Source organism: Chiloscyllium plagiosum, unplaced genomic scaffold (genome assembly GCF_037043375.1).
Source record: "Chiloscyllium plagiosum isolate Xiang-an unplaced genomic scaffold, Cpla_swu_hap1 HiC_scaffold_39, whole genome shotgun sequence".
NCBI lineage: Eukaryota > Metazoa > Chordata > Chondrichthyes > Orectolobiformes > Hemiscylliidae > Chiloscyllium > Chiloscyllium plagiosum.
Window position 1 is genome coordinate 2,824,631 of NW_028270177.1, and position 14,749 is coordinate 2,839,379.

The 14,749-nt window shown below is 39.0% G+C and overlaps 2 protein-coding genes across 5 annotated transcripts in view; one reads left to right on the forward strand and one right to left on the reverse strand.

The window, feature by feature from the left end:
- dis3l (DIS3 like exosome 3'-5' exoribonuclease) overlaps window positions 1–1,063 on the forward strand; it is a 53,280-nt gene extending 52,217 nt beyond the window's left edge. The window contains exon 17 of one of the 3 annotated variants that reach the window (XM_043677085.2): window positions 373–1,063. In XM_043677085.2, the coding sequence (XP_043533020.1) occupies window positions 373–675 (303 nt within the window). In that variant the 3' untranslated portion in view covers window positions 676–1,063. The remainder of the gene's footprint in view (window positions 1–372) is intronic. The other 2 variants (XM_087981348.1, XM_087981349.1) reach the window with 2 other exon arrangements.
- A 15-nt stretch (window positions 1,064–1,078) lies between these two features.
- tipin (timeless interacting protein) overlaps window positions 1,079–14,749 on the reverse strand; it is a 35,345-nt gene continuing 21,674 nt past the window's right edge. For both annotated transcript variants that reach the window (XM_087981350.1, XM_043677088.2), the window contains exons 3-8: window positions 11,558–11,651; window positions 9,700–9,775; window positions 6,447–6,569; window positions 5,050–5,113; window positions 3,833–4,033; window positions 1,079–1,942 (exon numbers count right to left, since the gene is read on the reverse strand). In XM_087981350.1, coding sequence (XP_087837476.1) covers window positions 1,563–1,942; window positions 3,833–4,033; window positions 5,050–5,113; window positions 6,447–6,569; window positions 9,700–9,775; window positions 11,558–11,651 — 938 coding nt within the window. In that variant the 3' untranslated portion in view covers window positions 1,079–1,562. The remainder of the gene's footprint in view (window positions 1,943–3,832; window positions 4,034–5,049; window positions 5,114–6,446; window positions 6,570–9,699; window positions 9,776–11,557; window positions 11,652–14,749) is intronic.

Below are 14,749 nucleotides of genomic sequence, written 5' to 3' on the forward strand. Positions count from 1 at the left end.
CCAGTGATGCATGACCATTGCATTAAAAAGTTTGTTTATAACAGATTAATTCAATCTCCAACTTTTATAATTCACTAAGTCTTTACTATGTGATTTGTACTTTCTCCTGAATTTGTAACCATGAATCATTTGCTCATGTTTACAATGTTCCCTGCATTGATGGACTGAGTTCATAATTGCAATTTGTTATTAAAATCAAATGGTCAAACTCTTCCTTTAGCCTGGTGCATTGTCCAATATTCATCACAAATCCAGACTGATTTGAGTATTTTTAATTTGCTGAGGGTTTGATTAATTGGTTGGGTTTCTAAGTTGATTTCTAATAACTGAGTTTATTGAACTAAACTTGTCTCCCCTTTCTTGGTCAAAAAGGTAAGAATATTTGAACTCTCATCTCAATCACATCCTGACAGCATCAAATTGGACATCATCAGCAACCAACCTTATAATAAGACCAACACGGAACCTATGCACGAAACCTCACACAGTTCAAAGACTGACTTGATACGGGATGTAATCAGATCTGTTGAAGAGGCACAACTTGCTCAAGAGCATGCAAAAAGTACATCAGTCAGAGATGAAGATAAGGAATATTGTCAAACCAAAGGCAACAGCCTCTATTTGTTATTAGAAGAAATTAAGGAACTGGCACTTCTAGATGTTGCAGTCGGATAATTGCAGTAGTTTAATCAAGACTTTGGGTCTGTTTTAATTTCTTAACCAAAACCACTATCAGACCAATATATATTAACTGACACAATACTCCTGAAAATGGCTGTGGTTTTTCGAGCAAATTTGACAGCAATTTTACTTCTGTCTACAGTTGCACTCAAGAAAATCGACAGGGACCTACAGTTTCAAGTAAACCAGGTGTTATCTTGAAGCCACACAGGAGATTGTGTAAAAGATTTCAATGTCATGAGAAGATGTATGAATATTTTTTCAACAGGATGTAAATATTATTATAATTTTTATTCAAGTATGATTGATACAAATTAAGTATTACAATTCAATTTGTCTTCATACTCTTTTTAGGAGTGTTTAAAAATAATAACTTTTATTAGCAACAGTCTCATCATTAGTGCTTAAGTCCAGCTTGTAACAGTTTATTTTCTCCAAAAAAGTACAAAGACAGAACTAAATTGCTCTACTAGGCCTTAACAAACACTTCAATTCTTTTGAAAGCTTACACAAGAGAACAAAAAGAATATTTTTCTCCAAAACTGGACTGTGTATTTTGACTTACACAACAACTGCAAAGGTTGAATAGTATTTAAAATTATCTTCTAGCTTTAGTGTGATTCATTCTTCATCAGTATCAACCAATACACAACTAGCCCTTAAATAGCAAATCTATAGCATTAAATGTGAAGGATGTCTATATCAGATCCACACTAATGACATAGATAGACACAAATATTTCGCACAAACTTATGGCAAACATCAGTTACACTGCTGAAGGTATGGAATGATTATTTTCTGCCACATAACCAAACCTTGTCAAATTCTTTACTTTTGCCTCAAATAATCACTGGCCTGACATCCCAATATTTTAAATCAAATTAAGTTGTAGTTTCTAGTTCCTGTATTATTTGAGAGACATCTCTTATTTCAGTTAACTGTTCCATGGACAGATTCTGTGAATCAGTTGTTGTTTCTGGAATGGGTGTAGAAAAATTGTCTTCAATTGTGGTTTCAGATTCATGTGTTGATACAGCACAGTCAGTTATTTTGGTTACCTCAGATAAGTGTTCTGAGGTTTCCAAAGAGAGATCTATTTCTGTTGGAGACTCTGGTTGCTGAATTGGCTTAAAGGATTCAGTTTCAGTTGCCTTTTTCAAATCTTCAGCATCTGGATCTTCATAGCTATCCGTAGAATCTCTCAACACCTTAACTGGATTTTGTTCGACAGACTGACTCAAGGCCGGAGAATCATTTAGATCTGAAAGAATAAGTAAACCAAAACACATGAATAACCCAATTTTTATTTGTGAAACAAAAGCACAGCCAAATTGTACCAATGATTAGCGTTTGTGATTCAGTCAGAAAGCCTGAGAACTGGCCTCGTTTGCTATGCGTAATGCCATTCAAACTGCAAGGTATTGGAAAAACTTAAGTTTTAGCATGTGAACTCGACAAACATTTAAATTTAGAAAGAGTTGACAAAGTTTCTGAAAAATGAAGATAAGGTAACAGGGTGGAATTTCATTTAGTTTCTGATCATACTGTATACTGTGCAAAATAACAGTGCAGTTGAATTTATTGATTAGATTTAAGTCTGCATTCTGCTAACTCTTAGGTTCAGGTCACGTTGGTTAGCAAACCAAAAGGGATAAAACAAAACAAACTGCTGGCGGAACAAATCAGGTCTGGCAGCATCTGTGAAGAGAAACCAGAGTAATGTTTCAGGTCCAGTTCAGAACTCTATTTAAGTTTGTATTCAAAATTTATATATTTTGGATAGTCATGAAATCAAATTTTTCTCTTAAAGAAATGGGAAAGAATAGTAACAGTAGTTCTCCAGTCCCCAAGTTCCTCAGGGTAGTGTCCTAGGTTCAACCAACTTCAGCTACCTCATCAATGACTTTACCTCCATCATTAAGTGGGGATGTTCGCTGATGATTGCACAATGTTCAGCACCATTTGTGACTCCTCAGATACTGAAACAGTCCATGTTCAATTGCAACAAGATCTAGCAATATTCAAGCTTGGGCTGAAACAAATGCCAGGCAATGACCATCACCAATAAAAGACAATCTAATCATTGCCTCTTGATATTCAAAGGTGTTACCATCCTTGAATTCCCTATCAACATCCTAGGGGTCACCTTAACCAAAACCTCAACTGGACTCTCCGCACAATGATTACAACTGCAGGTCAGAGACTAGGAGTATTGCAGCGAGTAATTCGTCTCCTGGCTCCCCAAAGTCTATCCCATCATCTACGATGTACAAGTCAGGAATAGAATAGAATATTCCCCACTTGCCTAGATGAGTGCAGCTCCAACACTCAAAGCTTAACACCATCCAGGAAAAAGGAGCCTGCTTGATTGGCACTATTTCTACAATCATCCACTCCCTCCACTACCAATGCTCAATAGCAGCAGTGTGCTCTGCAGAAATTCACCAAAGATCCTCAGACAGCACCTTCCAAACTCTCAACCACTCCCATCTAGAAGGACAAGGACAGCAGATACATGGGAACATCACTGTCACCTTCAAGTTCTCCTTCAAGGCACACCATCCTGATTTGGAAATAAATCACAGTTCCTTCATTGTCACAGAGTCAAAATCTGGAATTGACTCCCTAATGGTATTGTGGGTCTACTCACAGCAGGTCGACTGCAGTGGTTCAAGAAAGAAGGTCACCACCACCTTCTCAAGAGCAACTAGGGACAGGCAATAAATGCTGGTCAGCCAGTGATGGTCACACCCTACAGAATAAATTTTCAATAAAATTTAAAGTCGTCAAAAATCAGTGCAAAAAGTGTATGTTTTGGTTTTCAAAAATAAAAATGTTATCCCAAGAAACTAAATTACTTTATAAGCCAAATAGACAGGAACCATATTTAACCAGCACCTTTTGTTCCAGGCACATACTTGTTCCATTTACTTAGTGATTGAGAAAGCACTTATGTAGACTGCTGAATTCTAATTTCTCCACAGTGCATAAGATAATTGTATCTTTTTTGAAGGCAGATTTTTTCAGAGAAAGGAAATGTCCCACTTCCCCTTTTCAAACTGATTAGAGTCAAACTCTGGATGGATCTAACCTATTTTAAGGATGGAAATTAAAGTTGACTGTATTGAATTAGATTAGAAAACACACTTACCATTGGAGGATGTCTGTTTTGTTAACTGAAGTTTTGCTTGTCGTCTCTGAAGTGCAAGCTGCTTGTTCCTTTCGATCCTAAGCTGCTGTTCCTCCGAGAGTATGCTTGAGCTCGGAGTAGATTCTGCAGCTGATTGGTCGGGCAATAGACTGAATGGAGTTTCTAAGTTTTCAATTTGGAGGTCATTCTCATTCTCTACAACTGTAATTAAATGTTATTTCAAAAGGAGGATTGTGTTTTTGGTCGATTCATCATAGCTCAAAAAAAATCTTCTGATTGCCTGTGAACATATCTACTAAGAAAATTGAATTTAGAAACCAAGAGAGTCTAAATTCAGTCCTTAACTGTGATGAGATAACTTAAGCCAGGGTCTCCAATTCTTGTTACTATCACTTTTTCTCTCCCTCATGCTGCAAAGAGTACATGTGTATCAATGTAGCAGAGCAGCATTGATGCTGTGAGACTGAATAACCCACAGATATTCCATTCTCAATATTTACACAATACAGGCCTTTTGGGGATATTTGGTGCCTGCAGAACTGAGCTTCAGCATTGTAGTAATGGAAATCCACAAAGCTGTACTGGGTAAAAGCAGTGTCTAAAGGTAGAAAACATATTCTGGGTTTGATCTTTATCTTTGTGGAATTACAGGGTATCAGACAGTAATTTATAAGCCATAGCCAGTCTCTGCTCCTTTGTTTAAATGGAAGAGACACAAATGAGTTCCTGTTCCTCATTGCAGTGCAGTGATTCTTATTGGCAAGTACTTACGCAATCTTACCCAAAATGAAGTGCAAGTGACTTCTTGAGACAGACAGCAAGAGATTATTTTTTTAAAATAACACAGCTGGGAGATCGGAATGTACTGCTAGAATTCAGGATTAATGCAGAGAACATGTTACCAGTTGAAAATCAGTTAATAAAGGAATCAGGGATACACTTAAATGGAGGAAAAACCACCACATACTGGTTGGACTTGAATGATTTCATTGATGCCTGAACACTTCTTTGCCCCAATTCCCAAAAAAACCACATCTTACTGTTCAGTGGAACAAAGATTAGATTTTGTTTTTAAAATGCAATGGTAACAGCCTCAGATATAAACCTTTGAATCTGTAGTATATTTACTGGAAAACACTGTAAAATGTTCATTAAACTTTGATTTAGATGGGAAAAATAATATAAATTTTGAATGAAGATTTGAAAGGAGCACTTGCCTTCTTTGGAAATAAAGTCTTCATGTGTAATGGGGATATCAAGGCGAATTTTCTTCAAGCAAGTCTGGAAGATAAAAATGACATGACTAATATAAACTGCAGGAAAGGTCATTAACGTGAAACTTTAATGCTGGTTTGCTCTCTCCACAGATACCTTTCTGTTTTAAGAAATATGTAGATATGCAAGTGAAAATGAGCAAATACAAACTGAATCTTTTAATGATATTACATAGGGAAACTGCACGAGACTTAAACTCTGATTGGTTTTCAAATTGAACTGGAACCTTTAAAAATACCCTCTGTGGCCACCTAGTGGCTGGACATTCCAACGACTTTGTGAGACAATTTGCAAAAGTGAACAGGAAATGATAATGTAACAGTTTACCATGGTAAATTTCAGCAAAAAGCACGACCACAAATCCTAGTTCATGGTCAAATAAGGAGGGCAACTGCTGTTATAATCTACAGAGGGTTGTGCACCATATCACATGGCACATTGTCCTACTGTCCATCTAAAAAGGAGTATTTTTAGGACCAGATGCTCTTCATTTTTCTCTCTAACCATAGGAGTAGTTTGCAGTCTTAACTAGAGATCAAAAATCACTGCTCCCATAAAGTTAGCATGCAAGAATGCCATCTCCCCATAACCCAATCAGGCCAAACACTGACCAGACTGATCTATTGAAGGAGTAGATTGCTAGATGTCTCACCAGCTAGTTCATCTGCTTCAAAATAAACAATTAGCAGACCTGCTATGTTTATAGAACTGTATTGTCAAGACATGCATAAGTAGTTGACAAAAGCACAAGCTACTCTTTTACTATTCCAAGTGCCCTGAAATGACCAACTGGCAGAGCTCTGGAAATATAAGCCAACTAATGTGTGTGCAATTAATGAAGGAAGGAGATAACAAATGAACTAATTTGATGGTAGCCAAGGAATAAGCATTCACGCGGACTCCAAGAACTCTCCTTCAAATAATGCCGTGTGATATTTTCCTTCCATAACATAATTAATGTTACAATTACAGCTCTTCTTCCTTCCTTTGACAAGAGTGCAAGCATAGACTGTACATCTCAGTAGAGGAACAATTCCACGGACATTCCTCACCAACTAATATTATCAAGTAGGTGATACCGGGATCGATTTACTCAGAGCCATCACAAAATCTCAAAAACATATCTCACACAAGGTGGCCATTTGGCTTATCATGCCTGCACCAACTTTCCAGGTGAGCATGATGACTTAGCACTTTTTGTAGCAATCTCATTCAGTGTTTCTTGCTCAATATAAATGGTATATGGCTGCGAATTGTTATGAAAATCTATTTTCTGGAAAAAAATTCATCACAAAGAACAGGGAGGAGAGAAAACAAATAAGCAATATTGAAAAGATACCTGAACTTCTTTTTTGCTACCCAAGGCCTCCACCTTTTCAATAAATTCTTCAAACTGCAATTTCGGGTACAGCCTATGAGCCCAATGCTCCATTTGCCAAAGGAGAGTCTTCACATCTTCACTCTTAACAGTGGGAAAAGAGAAGAAAACACATTATGTAAACATTGTAGAGGATTAAAGGCCAAAGCCAAATACAATGCAATAGGTCAGGTCAAGGGAAGAATTCTCTGCCTAGCATTACTCATCAAAAACACCAATGGGGAATTTTAATTTAAGTGGCAATAAGTAGAACCTAAAATTGCAAATCCCTTACACAATCTACCCAATTTTAGAACCAAAAAAACCCAAACTTTACTGTTTTTGTGCAGTCCTGCAGCCTCCTCTCCCAGTGCATTGACAAATAAAATCTCTGTTCACGTCTGAACAAAGGATAGGATAGGATAGCCTAAACCCCAGAGTGTTCTGAAATGTGAAACAAGCTTTGTCTTTCAGAAACTGATCTTATTTAGAATCCTAGCTATCTGTTTAAATTGATGAAATCCATCCTGTTTCTTACATATGGCCATTATGCAAGTGAAGTGTAATCCTGGAATATCAACATTATTGCACATACTGTTATCATGTAATGATGCATTCATGGGTTTCAGTGTATGCTACTGCATCATCGTGTTAATTCATTTTTAAAAATTGTGAAAAATTATACCCAAACCAAACAGCATAATTGCCTGTAACAGCAATTGAGGCAACATACATCATGATAACTGGAATACAAAGGGATCGGTGCTCACCAATCACTATCACGTGAAAAGAAAGAGAAAAAAAAAAGTGCTGAACCAATATATAAAATTCTGCACCAAACTTGATATTTAAGTTTCTGGGCAGTTAGCTGAATGAAAACTCATGACTCATGATAACTGTCCCTGCTCCAATTATCCACTATTCTCATCAATATTAAATATTCATGAAACAGCTCAAAGCTCAAAAGATTTACAAAACTGTATTTGATATGCAAAAGGATCAACATGAATGAACACTCCTTGAAAAACGCTTAATCTACACTCCTGATAGCAGCTGTGCTTCTAGCAATGTCAATGTAGTTTGTTTTATTTTCCACAGTGCTATCCTCTGCACTAACTCATCTGTTAAGTTCGCACAAGAACAACCACGACAGTAGACACATGGAAGACAGGAGGAGGTAATTTGACATCTGAAGCCTGTTTCATCATTCAAGAAGATCATCGCTGATCATCGAACTCAATATCTGAACTTTCCCTCCACATATCCCTTGATCCTTTTAGCCACAAGAGCTATACCTGCCTCCTTCTTGAAAACAATGTTTTGGTGTCAACTGTTTTCTGTGATAGCGAATTCCACAAACTCACCACTCTCTGGTGAAGTAATTTTTCCTTTCCTCAATCTTAAAAGATTTTTCCCTTATCCTTAAACTACGATCCCTGCTTCTAGACTCCCCCACCAGTGGGAATATCCTTCCTACATCCAACCTGTTTAGTCCTATTAGAATTTTACAGGTTTCTAAGAGATTCCTGTCTCTTTCTTGTAAACTCCAGTGAATGCAATACTAACGTACTCACTCTCGCCTTATTCATCAGTTCTGCCATCCCATGTATCAATTTAATACTCACTGCAATACCTCTATAGCAAGAATATCTTTCCGCAGATACGTAGACCAAAACTGCATAAAATAGTCTAGATGTGGCCTCACCAATGCCCTGTACAAATGCAGTAAGACATCCTTGTTCTTGTACTCTCATCCTTTTGCTACACAAGTCAACATACAGTTTGCCACCTTTACTGCCTCCTGCACTTGTGCACTTACTTTCAGCAACTGATGCACAAGGACACTCAGATCCTGGTGAACATTCCCCTCCTTCAATATACAGCCATTTAAATAATAATCTGTCTTCCTACATGTGCTACCAAAGTGGAAACTTCACATTTCTCCACATTATGCTGCATATTTGCCCCCTCACTCAGCCTGTCCAAATCACACTAACATTTTTGCATCCTCCTCACAGCTTCCTCTTCCAGCCAGCTTTGTGACACCTGCAAATTTGAGATACTACATTTTGTTCCCTCATCTTCACAGATTCCCCTAGAGCCTGGAAGCAGGCTATTTGACTCATCGAGTCCACACAAACTCCCTGAAGAGCATCCCACACAGATGAACCCCCCTACCCTATCCCTGTAATTCTGCATTTACCATGGCCAATCCACCTAGTCTGCATATCCCTGGACACTATGCGTAATTTAGCAATCCACCCTAACCTGCACATCTTTGGACTGTGGGAGGAATCCACAGCACCTGGAGGAAACCCACTCAAACACAAAGAGTAGGTGCAAACTCCACACTGATTGTCACCAGAGGATGGAATCAAACCCAGGTCCCTGGCGCTGTGAGGCAGCAGTGCTAACCACTGAGCCACCATGCCACCCTACATTAGTAACATATTTTGTAATAGCTGGGGTCTGATCTCTGCAGTATCTCACTAGGCAAGATGCAAAGGATGACAGATTCCTGTATAACATCCCCATTACAAGTAGTCAACGCTTCACGAAAGGTTTGGAGTGAGAGAAAATATGAACATATTAACATTACATTTGCAATGATTGGGCCTATTATAAGCCAATCACTATTGTATTAAGAACGAGAGCAAGTACATTTGCGAGGCAGAAAAATGTAAAATTGGCAATTTGTTCAATGAACCAACAATGGTGACGACTGCAAGAAATAACACATTGATACAGGAAGCGGCCTCTTCCATGGATTACATTTAGACAGGTTTGCGAACAGAAAAATAACACGTTTCATTATATAGCACCATTACATTGTAAAACCTCTCGGGGTGCTTCACAGGAGCATTATTAAACAAAATTTAATCTGATCCACATAAGGATCTATTAGTACAGGTAACATAAAGCTTGATCAAAGACCTAGGTTTTAATAAGGATCTTAACAAGGAGGCAGCACTAAATTGATTTAAGACAACAATTTCACAGTTTAGGGCCTAGACAGCTCAAAGTGCAATGACTAACAGTCAACTGATTAAAATCAAGAATGTACAAGAGGCCAGAACTGGAGAACAGAGAGTTGAGGTTGATGATGCTTGAGGAAGTTGCAAGATATCAAGGGAGGAAGCCTCAGTAAAATTTAAAACAAAGATAAATTTAAAATCAGCCACTGACCTACACTGGTTTCTAATCTAGCAGAGGAACCTTCATTTTTCTCCCTTACCTCATGTCCTTTGCCTTTAAATCGAACAGTATTGAACAGATTCCGTAAAGCTGGCAATCCTCGATCAGAGGTCAATCTTTTACATATAGAAAAGGGTTTGGTAAAAATTAGATCTCAAATAGTTATACAAGACCTCAATATCAGAAATGCAAAAGACAGTATACTATCAGATACCACAATGTGTTCTGCTAAATGCAGAATACATGCCACGACAAGATAACAAAGTGGATAAAGTTATTCTCTGAAAGAGTGAGTGCCATTTGGGGTATTGAAAATTCTGTTTGTGTTACATGAGAATGCAGTAGAGAGAGCTGGTGTGGAATGGGGAGATATAGGAGTTGAGGGATGAAACATTTGAGATTGGGGGTATAGGATGGGTTATGAGTGAAGTGGGAGATGGTAACTGTTCTGAAAGTGAAATGTATGGAAATTTGGAGAGTATTTCCTTAGGACATGATGTGCGCATGATGTCCACACTTATCATCTGGGGATCAGAGGGACATGCAAACCCAATCACAATATGATGCCCAAAATAAAATAAAATGGGATGACACAGTATGGGCTATGGGAAAGACGCCTGCAGCCCACATAGTGATTGTTCCTTAGCGAGACAAAGCCAACTGGCTCACTTATCTACATGCAACTCCAGACCCACAGAGATATGGTCGACTCTTAACTGCCCTATTAAATGGCCGAGCAAGTCACTCAGTTCAAAGGTAATTTCGGATGATCAACAATTGTTAGCCTAGTCAGTGACACATCCCATGAAGAAATAAAGAGGAAATAAATGACGTCTGAACAAATTCACTATTTAATTTCTTCACAAAATCATAACAGAATTGGTATTTAGTAGCCTGCTGTTCCTGATCCACCTCCAGATACCTCAACAAGTCATTGTAATTGCAATAAAATAAAATGACTGAAAAAAACACTCTTCACCAATACATCTCCAAGGACATTTTGCACTGAACTATTTTGTGGTATCATATTTGCACACAGCAAGCAACAAATAAAATGAACAGCTAATCCTCTCACAGAATACTGAGAAAACTCACCTGTTTTCTTTCAAATAGAACCATTAGTTCTTTTATGACCACTACAGTGATAAATGGAACCTTAGTTTAACATAACTGAAAAATGCATCACCAACAATTGCAACCTCTGTCCTGCATTGAAATGTTGCCTTTGATTGTGGATATTTTCTAATTAACCTGTTCAAAAATGTTATGACATATATCTGGAATAGGTGGGACTTGAACCTAGGCCTCCAGGTTTCACGGTAAGGACATTACCACTGCAATAGAAGAGCCTCAGGCCTTGAAGTGGAGCTTGAACCCATCTAACTGAGAGAAAAGAAAACCAATTACTGTCAGATTGTAACCACCACTGATGTAGCAACAACTGGTCTCCGCCTTGCTGGGCTAGAAGGAGGCAGCCAAATTCAAAGTCCCACAGCTAATCACTAACAAGTAACTGCTGTTGAAATGATGATAAACTGACAAGGTTGATAGGCTGTGTCAAGTGGTCCTCAGTCCCTCAGGATCAGCAGCCAGGAAATAATAGATACAAGACAGAAACAGCATCTGCAAACAGCTGATTCCATTGCCTGACTCCCAAATATCTGGAAAGAATTTTTACTGGCAGTTCTTTTTTTCATACCTTAATTTTAGATTTTATATTCATTGATTCAATTTATATTTTTAAAAATGTTATTTTCACCAACAGGGACTTTGGGCAGTTCAAATGACACGTTATGATTGCAATTCATCACTCTCCTCACTGTGCCCAGCAATGCTAGGGAACTGATTACGTCAACAATACTGTTCATAGGACAAACCAAAGTTGAAATTTTAGTTACCGCTGAGCGTCCAGTTTAAGCCGTGGTCCTTTCACACTTTTCCTGAGAACTACAGGCTCTTTGGATGGATTTCCTTCTTGTCTGTTTTCCTCATCTTGAGAGGACAAACCAAAAACAACCAACAGATTAATAACAATTGGGTGTAATCATGCATTGGCTTTGTTGACAGGCGAGTAATCCTGAGAACACTATGGATTTTTCTGGGTCACATGTCGAAGTGGTTACAATGATGGAGATGGAAATCTATCATCTCACAGTTTGAATCTTATCAATTATTGCTCCTCCAAATTTGTAGAAATTAGCAAGTTGCAGTTAGGAAGTTTCTTTAGACATCATTAAGCTTTACACTAATATCAGTACCAATATTTTAAACCCTTTGGTGCCTGAAATTGTTTAAATGAGGCAATCTCGGAAAAACATTATTCCCAATCCAACGTCCACATCAGACAGCCTCAGAAAATAATTATTTTATTTTTTACAGTGATGTAATATGAAGCAGCTACAAACACTTGAGAACAAAACCCTAGTCATTAACAACACAGGAAGCCATTCATCCATCAGACTCACTCTTTACTAAAATAGAAACAATGTTGAAGGATACAGGGAAAAGGCAGGAGAATGACACCAGGTTAGACTGCCCTTTTGGAGAGCACAATAACAATTCTCTGGTTCTGTAATAATATCAGAAATACCATAGCTATTTTTATCCCACTTACAGACATCAAGTGATTTATTTTTCAACATTAATTTAATTCTATTCACTAATTATCCTTGGCATTCTTAAACTTTTAAATATTTTTATATTTGACAACACATTCCTGACTCAGGAATCATTTTACTGAATTCTTTGACCAACAATTCTTTATTGTTGAAAAGCCAGTCAGTTAATCCTGAACAACGATCGTCAGCCTGAAGCAAAATTACACTTTAACTTATCTCATCGTGGAGAGTTAGGGATCAATCAAGAATAGACACTATCCTTTTGTTATGGGGTCACCTCTGATCGAAAAGGTGACCAGGTCTGTAGAATGCAGCAATGTTTTTGACATAGTCTCTTACAATCCCTAGTGTGGAAGGAGGCCAGTTGGCCCAGTGAGTCCACACAGACCCTCTGAAGAGCATCCCACCCAGACCCACCTTCTCCCTATAACCCTGCATTTTCCATGGCTAATCCACCATATCCACACATCCCTGGACACAATGAGCAATTTAGCTTGGCCAATCCATGGACTGTGGGAGGAAACTGGAGCACCCAGAGGAAACCCACGCAGACATAGAGAATATGCAAACTCCCCACAGACAGTCACTTGAAACTGGAATTGAACCCACATTCCTGGGGCTGTGACGTAGCAGTGCTAACCACTGAGCCACCGTGCTGAGTCCTTGGATTTACAGCAAATCTTTTGACAAGGTCCTGCACTAACTGAAAGCAAAGGTAATAGCCCACTGGACCCAAGCAAATTTGGCAAATTGGACCTGCTATTGGCTGAATGGCAGAAAGCAGAGGGTAATGGGTGAGTACTTTTCCAATCGGAAGTCTGGTCCAATGGTGTCGCACAATTGTCAGTTTTGGAGCTCTTGTTTGTAGTTTGCATAAATTATTTAGATTTGAATGTAGGAGAATTGATCAGTAAGTTCACAGACAGTACCAAAATGGTTAGGGTAGTAAATAGTGAGGACGATAGCCTTAGACTAAATTTGAATGTAGGCAGGCTGGTCAGATAAGCTGATCAATCCGGATAAATGTGAGATGATGCATTTGAGCAGGTCAAACAAGGCAAGGGAATGCATGAAGATCAGTAGGACCTTGGGAAGCACTGTAGATCAGAGGGATCTTGGTGTGCACGTTCAGTGGTCCCTCTAGGTAGAGGACATGTGTATAAAATGGTTAAGATGACACAGGGGATACTTGCCTTTATTAGCTGAGACATGGAATTTAAGAGCACGGAGATGATGCTGGAACTGTGTAAAACATTGGTAAGGCCATTGCTAGAGTAGAGTATTGTGTGCAGATATGGAATTCTATATTGTAGGAGAGATGCGAGTGCACTGGAGAGGGTGCAGGGAAGATTCATCAGGATTTTGCCCCTGGGCTGGGTATTTCAGTTATGAGCTGAAAATGTGTTGCTGGAAAAGTGCAGCAGGTCAGGCAGCATCCAAGGAGCAGGAGAATCGACGTTTCGGGCATGAGCCCTTCTTCAGGAATCATGCCCGAAACGTCGATTCTCCTGCTCCTTGGATGCTGCCTGACTTGCTGCCCTTTTCTAGCAACACATTTTCAGCTCTGATCTCCAGCATCTGCAGTCCTCACTTTCTCCTATTTCAGTTATGAACAGAAATTAGACAGACAGTGGTTGTTTTCCTTGGAGCAGAGGAGATCAAGAGGAGTCATGATAGAGAATGTATAAAATTATGAGGGGCAGAGATAGGGTGGACAGGAGGAGATTTTTGCCCTTGATGGAGGGATCAATAATCAGGAGGCATAGATTTAAGACAAGGGCAGAATGTTTTGTGCAGATGTGAGGAAAAGCCTTTTCACCCAGAGCAGGGTGGGAATCTGGAACTCACTGCCTGCAAGACTGGTAGAAACAGAATTCCTCATAAGATTTAACAAGTATTTAGATGTGCACTTGTGATATCAAGGCACAATGTTTTAGCCAAGTGCTGGAAAATGGGATTAAAAATTAGGTGCTTGTTTTTGACCAGCAGAGAAGGGTTTTTTTTCTGTAGATCTCTATGATTTTATAACAGCAACTAAACTGGTTGCTGAAATGGACACTGAGCATCTCCATGGGAGATCTGCTAGAGTTTGCATGATTTATAATACTAAAGGATGACAGTCTTGGGGTATGGTGGTAAATTGTTTGTAACTGGTCGAAAACTGATAATGGAGAAAGTGAAGACTGCAGATGCTGGAGATCAGAGCTGAAAAATGTGTTGCTGGCAAAGCACAGCAGGTCAGGCAGCATCCAAGATTAGATTAGATTACATTACATTACAGTGTGGAAACAGGCCCTTCGGCCCAACAAGTCCACACCGACCCGCCGAAGCGCAACCCACCCATGCCCTTACATTTACCCCTTACCTAACACTATGGACAATTTAGCATGGCCAATTCACCTTACCTGCACATCTTTGGACTGTGGGAGGAAACCGGAGCACCCGGAGGAAACCCACGCAGACACGGGGAGA